At 35.8% G+C, this 10,022-nt stretch overlaps 2 protein-coding genes across 3 annotated transcripts; one reads left to right on the top strand and one right to left on the bottom strand.

Annotated features, from left to right (window-relative positions):
- Nucleotides 1–732, top strand: LOC142532759 (putative gamma-glutamylcyclotransferase At3g02910). The gene has a single exon (XM_075639185.1). It carries the CDS (start codon nucleotides 124–126, stop codon nucleotides 652–654), a length of 531 nt encoding a protein of 176 aa, XP_075495300.1. The 5' UTR covers nucleotides 1–123; the 3' UTR covers nucleotides 655–732.
- A 156-nt stretch (nucleotides 733–888) lies between these two features.
- LOC142532760 (uncharacterized) lies at nucleotides 889–4,972 on the bottom strand. Of its 2 annotated transcripts, none has more exons than XM_075639186.1 (6): nucleotides 4,762–4,972; nucleotides 3,772–3,849; nucleotides 3,599–3,674; nucleotides 2,090–2,163; nucleotides 1,868–1,938; nucleotides 889–1,156 (listed from the first exon to the last, which is right to left on the bottom strand). In XM_075639186.1, exons 1-6 carry the CDS (start codon nucleotides 4,789–4,791, stop codon nucleotides 1,093–1,095), a joined length of 393 nt encoding a protein of 130 aa, XP_075495301.1. In that variant the 5' UTR covers nucleotides 4,792–4,972; the 3' UTR covers nucleotides 889–1,092. The 2 variants fall into 2 exon arrangements, with proteins under 2 accessions (XP_075495301.1, XP_075495304.1); XM_075639189.1 differs by having other exon boundaries at nucleotides 1,114–1,539.
- Nucleotides 4,973–10,022: the final 5,050 nt, after the last annotated feature.

A 10,022-nucleotide genomic window follows, 5' to 3' on the forward strand; every position in this document is an offset into this window, starting at 1 on the left:
CCCCTCTTCTCCTATGAGAGGCCAAAAAGCGAAAATCAACCTTCCATTAGAAAACCGAGTCCTGGTAATGGACATACACCTAACATACATACTCAGTTGAAAAAAAAAAAAAAAAAAAAAAAAATGGTGGCGGAGGAGGAGACGGCGGCGCTGATATTCACCTACGGCACCCTCAAGCGGGGATTCTCGAATCACCCGCTGTTGCAGGATATGATGGCCACGGGCGATGCTTCCTACGTGGGATCCTACCGCACCCGCGACAGCCTACCCCTTGTATGCGGGCCCTACCGCGTGCCGTTCCTCCTCAACCTTCCCGGCCGCGGTCAACGAGTCTCCGGCGAGCTCTACGCCGTGTCGCAGCGGGCGCTGGAGAAGATGGACGAGTTAGAGGGCCTGCAGAGAGGGCACTACGAGAGGCTGGCAATCGAGCTGGTGCGCGGCGACGATGAGGAGGAGAAGAAGAGGTCGCCGGATCCTACGCCGGCGCAGGCGTACTACGCACACCGGAGCTACGCGGAGGAGATGTGGAAGAAGAATGGGGAGGAGGGATATAGCTGTTACACGGAGAAAGTGGCGAGGGGATACGTCAGGCGTAAAGATAGGCCGCAAACGCTTACTTTCTTGGATCAAATTCGTCTCTTTCTTTCTGAATGAAACAAGAAATTTGAGCAACATTATGTTCACGTGTGATTGAAATTACGGATTAAATATAATCCCTCTTCCAGATTTTAATTTTTGTCCACGATAACATTTCTTTCAAACTCGGGTTAATTTGTTTGCTGAAAATCTCGAGCCCATATAATTTTAGTTTTCGAGGGTGATGCCCATGGAATCTGTTCAAGAATATGTTTGATTGCGTTCTCCATGATTTCGATTTTATAGGATATGTAAACGAAAAGAAATGCAATTGGTTATCAACAACAGCATACAATAGATTATAAGATTACAGAGCAGAAGATCACTTTGAACTACAACAAATGTCTTCCACTATGTTCTATGTTACATCTTGCAAGAAATTATATGGTACATTGTCCGACTGAACTAAGTGTTGATCTGGGAAAATGATACGAGAGGTGGAGGCAGGTCGAGAAATTAAAGGACACGACTCCGTACCTTATTTTTCTTTGAATCATTGAGCTCCATCAGTGGTTGTGACCTGCAGAGGCAATGCCAATAAAATACACTACGAAACACCACATGATACCGAAGATGAACGTGACGAATTCATCTACAAAATTCTGAAGTATAGGATTATATCAAAAACTGTACATTACCAAGAATAATAATGAGTCAAATCGGGTTACCAGTGATACCAGTCCTACAATTTTTCGACTTTCATATTAATTAATATTTGTTGCACATAACATGGGGAAACAGAACAAGGACTCGCTAGCAAACTGCACGACTGGAATTGACTTTTTGTGGACTGATGTAATCTGTTGTTACATCATTAAACAGCAGGCATATGAAATCTATAGCTTAACATAAGTCCCTGAGTTCACCTAAACTTCATCCTTTGTTTCAGCTTGATAGCTTCCCCTGATAAGAACCACCAAATATTAAACGCCATTACCCTGTCTATCATTGCTTATCTACATCCAACGCTGCGATTTCCAACTCAATGGATAAAAGTTAGAACACAGCTTCTTCTCCACTCATTTTCATTTGCATTTACCACATTACTATAAAAAGCAATCCTTTTATCACCACAAACTTCATACTATCACCAGAGACCTAGTATTAATACGATGTGACACGCACCAATGCCCCACAACATTTGCACACATGAACATATGGCAATGATGTAGGCACTCTATTTGAAAAGGTAATAAAAAATCTATCACAACATATACTGTAGCAATCATACCAAATTGATGTGTGACTAATGCCAAGCCCATTACTGGTAAGTATCATCCCTTTAAATCTCGACAAATACTCCTGTATCAAAGGTAAAATCCAAATTATCAACAAACAAGTATCAAAGTACAGTCTATCCAAAAAGTTGAGTTTCCAGGGATTGAAACAAGAAGCTCTGAAAAGAAGCCAAAATATTCAGGACAAACAAAACAACCACATGACCAACACTAACCTGTAAAGTATATTTTTCAATCTCATACTTTCCATTCAGATCGTACTCTAGTCGTTTATCAGGATCAATTAACACTGCAAGGAAATGTGCAGAAAAATATTACCCACGACATAATCATAATCAAAGGAAAATAGGTTTGGTAACAGACTAACAGTCCTATGATGACAATTAATTTGTTCTTGCAATGCGTGGCATGTCAAAAGTCCATAGATTTGAATTGCCTAATAACAAATTTTCCAGCAGCTATTTTTGGGATTTCGATGATTAATCATGCCGTTTTAAGATCCTAACCATAAAAGAAGCACTTGGAAGGTAACCCCGACTATACCTTTTGTCTAAATAAAGAAAGAATCAGGTAACGGTGCCCATATTACAATAAAAAAAACTTGACAGTCCTTGTCTTCATTAAAAATAAATGATGCTAAAAGTCGATTCTTACTTCCTGCCCTATAAATTATCTTTGTTTTATATGATTTTGAACTTGAGATCATAACACAACTTAGCACTTACCGAGTTTCCTATAAAGGAAGTATAGAAGAGGTATTTTTTTAAGCACTGTAAAAGACTGCCGATATGGCAAAACCAGCGGTTCCACAATTTCCGGTCAGTGGAATATGTTTGGACTCATCCGACCTAGTGGAGGAATCAACATTTTAATCTATTTTTTAAAATTTTGGTTAGCCAGTTCCGACCCAAATTGGCCAGAATCCATCAACCGGATCACCGAATACTGGCATGTTTATATATATTAATTTTTTTAATAATTTGTTTCCGTCCCTCTCTATATTACAATTTCTTTCTCAATTTCCATTCAAATTTCTCCATCACTACTTTCCCATTCAATTTCACTTCCCTAAGTACCATACATAATCTAAAATACCTCATCCTCAAACACCTCTACCTGAAATACTTTCCCCTACACAGGTGAGAGCTTTGAGTTTGAGATATGTGGTATTTATAGATGAAAACTTCGGATATTTAAAAAAAGAGAAATTGAATTTTTAAAACCAATATTTTTGCAACTTAGGCAAGTTGCCCAAGTTGATCAATTATTGCTGCAAAAAAATTTAAAAAATGTTTTAAAATAATAAAACCCAGCCAAAATATACCAATGGCCAAGTTGGGTCAGCAAGTTCCACTGAACCAGGCAACCAGCCCACCAAAAGTTAAAAACAAAAAAGAAATAAAATGGTTCAAAAGAAAAACAGAAAAAAAATGTTGGTAGAGTCGAAGCATATTCTGCCAATCCGTTCGGTGTTTTGTATCCGCCGAAAATAAAATGGCAAAACCAGCGGTTTTCTACAATATGTTTTTTGAAAAAAAGAACTTAAAAGAAGAAGGCCACAAAGCTGCATTTACCCTGGTTGAACTAAGGTCATACTTAATAAATTGATTTTGATATAAGGTTCACAATAATTTTGTCAAAGGGAAATATATTTTGCAATCGATTAAAATTGCGGCTTGCACAGGTAAGACCAAATAATTCATATGCTAGCATAAACAAATCACCGGTATAGGCTTCGTTGATCTCTTGAAAATTTTCAGTAACAGCACAGTCTCCCTTGTGTTTATCAGGATGCCATTTCTGTAGAACAATAAAAAAGTTCAAGAAAGTTCCCATAAAATATCCATCAGGAGTCAGGACCCTTCGCATGATGGTTCAGAGAAGATAAAATACCAACCAATGCTAGCTTCCGATAATTCAATTTGATTTTCTCATCAGTAGCATCGTAGTCTACTTCTAAGACCTTGTAGTAATCCTAAAACAACAAGAAATCAAAACAACATCCTCTTAGCCACTTGGTCAAGTTACACAAGAAGATTAATGATAAGCAGTTAGTAATTCGAATTTACCTACCATGGAAAGGATTGAAATTGAATTAAAGAATAAATCAACAGCCTAATTTAGCTTGCTCAATTTTATTTCTGAATTGACTTTAGAATTCAATGGTGAAACCTTTCAATCTTCCCCTCATTTCGGACACTATAAAGGCAACGGAGAAACGGTTAGTTAATGTTTGGTATCGGATGATATGGGTACTGTAGAAGTAGTAAGTCGTTACCCTGGGAATCAAGCCTCTAAATATTAAGTATGTTTCCATTTCAGGTAAACAGTTCCAAATTTTCTGAATTCCACAGTTCTGCTCTGTCTATTCCGTTTCAATTTGAATTCTGAGCTAAGCTTATAAGATAATCTGTTTGCCCATAAGTAGCAAGTTGCGCTTTTAATGCATCTGGTTTTAACCCTTGTACCTTGATATATACACATCCATTCAATTTCCTTAGCACCCGTGTGATACGTCAATGCAAATATGTTCTGAGAAAATTGTGACTAAACAATAGTGCCAAAAATTCCAAGTTACATATATGCTTCAATTTCAGCTTTTGTTATCACTGTATTATGCGTAAAATACTCCCAAGAATATCAGAAATAAGATGATAAGCAAATTTTAAGTCACGCAAAAGAAAAAATGAAAGAAAGAGAAAATATGCAAATATTACTAGCAAAAAAAGAGCAGCCGAAGAGAACTACTACCGGAGCTCAAAACTAACAGTGAAAAGGATTAAAACCCTAAAGAAACTCATTTTCGGTCAAACAAAACAATCGGAATTCATGAAAAACAAATCAAGATTGCCAAAAAACATTCACCGATAGCATCAAAATTGAGTACCTTGGAGGTGCTTCGATGGTTATCGTCCATAAGCAGCAGCGAATAATTGAAGCTACAAAGAGATTCATTTGATGGAAGAATCCAGACAGAGAGATTCACACATGGGAATGAAGAAGAATGGATAGAATCGCAGTCACGTGGAGAGAGAATTGAAGTTGAGGGCACGGGCTTATTGGGCTAAATAAATAAAGGCCTTTATTCCCGACCCGACCCGACCCATTCGACAACTGAGATATTTTTAAAATAGTCACCTCCAATGTATTTCAGAAGAGATCCAAACTTCTCGCTATATTCTAGTCACCGAGTCTTCTTCATAACCAAATCTCTCAACTCAAAATGCTCGAATTATAAGCTCGGGTCATTCTTTTACGACAAGTATTGAATCGGATAATTGCTCGGCTTCTCTTTTTTTTTATTAAATCTAAATCCATGGCCCGAAAGTTGTCAGTATCCGAGCGATAATTTATTACTCGAACACTATCTTGACTGATTTTCGTGGATAGGAACGACGCAAATTGAATTAAGTGATAAAAGAAGGTCGTTGATGTCAAAATAGAATCAAACTTTATATATTTTTTAAAGAATAATAATTCTAATTTTGTTTGGTTGAATTATGGGTGAAATTGATTCTACCACATAACAAATCTGACACATTGACACCAAAGTGTGCACAATAGTCATAGCTTAGAGTTTTATTTATTGTCTCCCATTTTTGGTAGTCATTTTTATTTATCCTATTACTACTCCAACGTGAGATTGACTGATATGAGTCGTATTTATATGTTGTATTGTGTTGATTTTAGTCTATTTTGACATGAATTCGTATATCAAGTTCATATTTCATTTATATTTGTTTTTACATATTGCATATGATCACGGCTCACCTTGATTTAATAATTTGCAGGAAAAGATGGAAATTTAGGAGATTTAAGGAAGTTGAACAGTGCAGGTCACGTCGTGGCAATTAATTTTTACCGCTCGGTGCGAGAAAGAAGAAAATGGTGTGCGCGGACAGAAGATCTCGCTAGGAGGTCACTTTTTACTGCCCCAGTAGGCCCGAGGAATCTGCAAGAACATAGACAATTAATGACATTCTAGGACAGTCGCTTTTTACCGTCCCAACACGACGAATTATGGAAATTTTTTGGGACGCGATTTCTTTTCTTATCTGGTGGGTTATTGGACACAATTAGAAGCAAGCAGTCATGATACACAAAATATTGGATGAGATTATCACTTTTCAGCAGTCACAATCAAAATAAATAGATATATAAGTGCTCGGAGTCGAGGAGGCAAACAAAAAACTTGAGATTTTCACGCAACATTTTATTTCTTCTTCATTTCTTTTAGTATCTCTAGTTTAAAAACACTGTTTTGATAATTTGATGACGTCGTTTAATAGCTAAATTTTCTTATTTGTTGGAATTAAGGGGAACCTACCCCAATACGTTGTTTTAGTTAATTTAATTTTGACTTTTGGTTTACTGCTTTATTGTGTTATTGTTTTCTTTAAATTATTGAAGCCTAGGTAACTTCTTTAATATTCTATATTTTTAATGAAATTGAGAAAATTAGTTTGCAATAAGAACAGTAGCATAATCCGTGAATTTACAGTTTGTTTAGACATATAAAATTGAATGCACGTTGATAATGATAACCCAATAGTTCAAAAGCTAAGGGATTCCATAAATCGTTCATTCAATCACCTTTGATAAATAATTGTGTTGAATTAATTTAACATAGTTTGAGATATTATGTTAATAATTTAGAGAATCTTGTCAAAAGTATGAGTAATTGTTGAGATTAATTAGTTGAAATAAACGAGGGTTAGATGAACTAAAATTCTCAACAAATTACTTCCCACTTGATTTTAATCTGAATTCAAATTGCTTAGTTGATTTATTCTTTGAATTTTAATTTTACTTTGAATGCATTTTAGAATTGTAACATTTCAAAATATCGTTTATACTTTATCAAAGATTAATTTCTGAAAATAATAATTGTTTGATATAGTCTCTGTGGGACGATATCTGTACTTAATACATTATACTATAACTTGACTCTTGTACTTGCGATTTATTCGGTCATAGAAGGTTAATTTTATTGGGGATTTCAGTGAAAAAAAGATCGATCAAATTTTTGGTGCCGTTGCCGGGGATTGTTAATTCACGATTATTTTTTCATTTATTTTTCTTGGTATTACTTATTTTCATTGATCTAATATCCTCTCTTTTATTTTTAATACCTCTCTCGCTGCATGTCAAGATAAAATAACTTTGAATTTTAGCAGTTTGATCCTGAGATCGAGACAATCTTTTGTAGACGAAGACAAAAAAGCATACATGATGGAAGGACCTAGACAAGACGAATAACAGCATCACGAGGTGTCATGACGCATACCCATGCTGGAGTATGAACAACCCTCTCTTGATGGGACATGTCCGAACATAGTGCGATCAGTTGTGAACGTAAATCAATTTGAAATCAAGCCAACAATAATTCAGATGATTCAGAACACAGTCGAGATTGGGGAAACCACACTTGATGATCCCAACATTCATATCGCAAATTTCCTTGACATTTGCGACACTGTTAAACACAATTGAGTTTCTGATGATGCTATTCGTTAATGTTTATTTTCATTATTTTAAAAAGACAGAGATAAAACTTTGTAGACTTATTTGCTTGTAGGTTCCATCGCAACTTGGCTGGATATGACCAAGGCATTTCATACTAAGTAATTTTCTTTATCAAAGAAAATAAATTTGAGAGCTGAGATCAATGAAATTTTGAGAGCATGGGAGCGCTACAAGGATCTATTGCGGAGATAAATTTGAGAGCTGAGATAAATTTGATGTATGAGGCATGGGAGCGCTACAAGGATCTATTGCGGAGATGTCCACATCACGAACTGTGTAAGGGCCTGATATCATATTATCGTAAATCATATTGTGATTATCGATAATTCCTGAAATTGTTATGTGATGACGTGTATAATAAAATATTTGAATATAAATTGATTTGTAATTGAATGGTGTGCTGGACCGCGGTAGAAAAATTACACATGTTATGGTTTTCAGCATAATCATCTAAGTATTAGTCCAAATGAAATGAAACTAATTTCGTTGAAAAGCTAATACATAGTATTACAAATTTCATGTTCACCATTTTTGTTAATTTTGAACTGAGGATGTTGGACAGAACATCCCGCGCCCGAGCGCGGCACAATATGCATTCGAAGACAGAACACCTCGCGCCCGAGCGCGAGATGTTACCTCCCGAGCGCGGAAACGGTGAGGTGATAAGAACAAATTTTCTTCTTCAATTTCTTCATTTCCTTTGAAAGCTTTGAGAAGCAAACGGAGAGAATCGATTTCTACCGTACGAAATCACCTTGAAACGTTATCCAAATGAGACACAAATTATATATTCGGAATCTTCGCGTCGAGAGCTTTCTTTTGAGGTAAGATTCTTTTGATTTCAACAGCTTTCATTATTGAAATGTTGGAATATCACGTATTTGAAGTCGAGATTTATATATGTAATAGAATAACCGACAAAAACTAAGTTTTGAAGTCGAAATTGAATTATGTTTTGATTTCGATTTGATATGAATTTTCAAAGTTTCAAAAGATATTTGAAACTTATATTGTTGATTTTGAATGATGTTATTGATTGCAATGAATATGTTATTGATGTAGATAAATTTTTATACTGATATCTTCAGGCTACATCGACTGGAAACGAAAAATTGAAGTATGTTGCGACCGAGTAACATACGACATGTATCTGTATCATATGATATATGTTTGATTGATTTGATTGAGAATATATGTCTATATGCCTTAATTGTTGAGTAGATGTGGCATACATGACAAACACGTTGAGCTATGATCCTTGGATACCTGTTATGATTGGATTTGATTCTGGGGTTTGTGAACACGATGCTATGTTTGGCATTAAATGGCCCTTAAAGCATAATTATTAATGGCTCCGATGATTGATTGAGATTTGAGATTTGATGGCGCTTTGTCGACGCTATCATACGAGTATCCTTGAGGCCAGTGTGCCAGCTCGAACATTGATTTGATAGCAATTCTATTGATTCTGATATATGCTCAGTGGATGTGCATTTGACCTGATACCTCCACGACATACATGCATTGCATATCATATATCATTGTTTAGATACTTGTAGTATATATTGTGGTTGTTTCAGACTGAGCTTTGCTCACCCCAGAGGGGGCTGTTGTTGTCTTTGTATGTGGACAATGACAGGTACTCCAGGATATCAGGAGACCAGAAAGGGTGCTTCTGGAGGAAATCACAGTTTGAGCTGAGGTTTAGTGGTCTTTACCAGTATATAAATATATAAATATATACATACATATATATATATATATATATATATATATATATATATACCGGGGCATGTCCCGAGGATATGAGTTTGTTTTTATGTAGTTTTTTTGGATTACGTGTGGGCTTGTTTTATATTGTGACGTGACAAGACGAGACTATATTATATATTATTTTAAGCATTATAATTACAATTAAAACGTTTTGGGCTCATTGTAAAGAAAAATGTTTACTCGTTTTTCGTTGTGATTAATTAACCCTAATCAAATTGCATTGTAATAACGATTAGGAGCTAAGGGCCCCACAAACTGCCTCTTGGACTTGTGGTACAAACCTTTTACTATAGTTTAATTACTTCTAATCGTACTATGATAGATGCAACTGCACGTGGAACACTCTTGAAAAAGAAGACGAAAGAAATATATGAGTTGTTAGAGGAGATGGTTGCTACCAGTTATCACCCTCAGTATGAGAGAAACAATCAAATGGGAACTTTGGGAATTCATCAGGTAAACAATCTTACTGTTATATCTGCACAACTTGAGGATTTGAAAAAAACAAGATAAAGAATTTGAGTATGAGTGGCACTGCTATGCGCATTCAAGAAGTATTATGCGATATTTGTGGGGGTGAACACTTCACTAAGGATTGTCAAGATAGAAATCCTTTTTATGTGCTTGATGGGCACCAGTAAATTATGCGGGTAGCCATAATCACCCAAGGAACAACCCATACTCTAATACATACAATCCTAGATGGATAAAATATCCAAAATTTTCATTGAGAGACCAAAACAATTAGAATAGTGCTCAAGGAGCTCAACAATGTGGGAAGCATCCTATGTACAAGCTTGAGCCTTAAGTGGAGAAGTCTAGTTTGTAGCAAATTATGTCAGTTTATTT

Source organism: Primulina tabacum, chromosome 18 (assembly GCF_025594145.1).
Source record: "Primulina tabacum isolate GXHZ01 chromosome 18, ASM2559414v2, whole genome shotgun sequence".
NCBI lineage: Eukaryota > Viridiplantae > Streptophyta > Magnoliopsida > Lamiales > Gesneriaceae > Primulina > Primulina tabacum.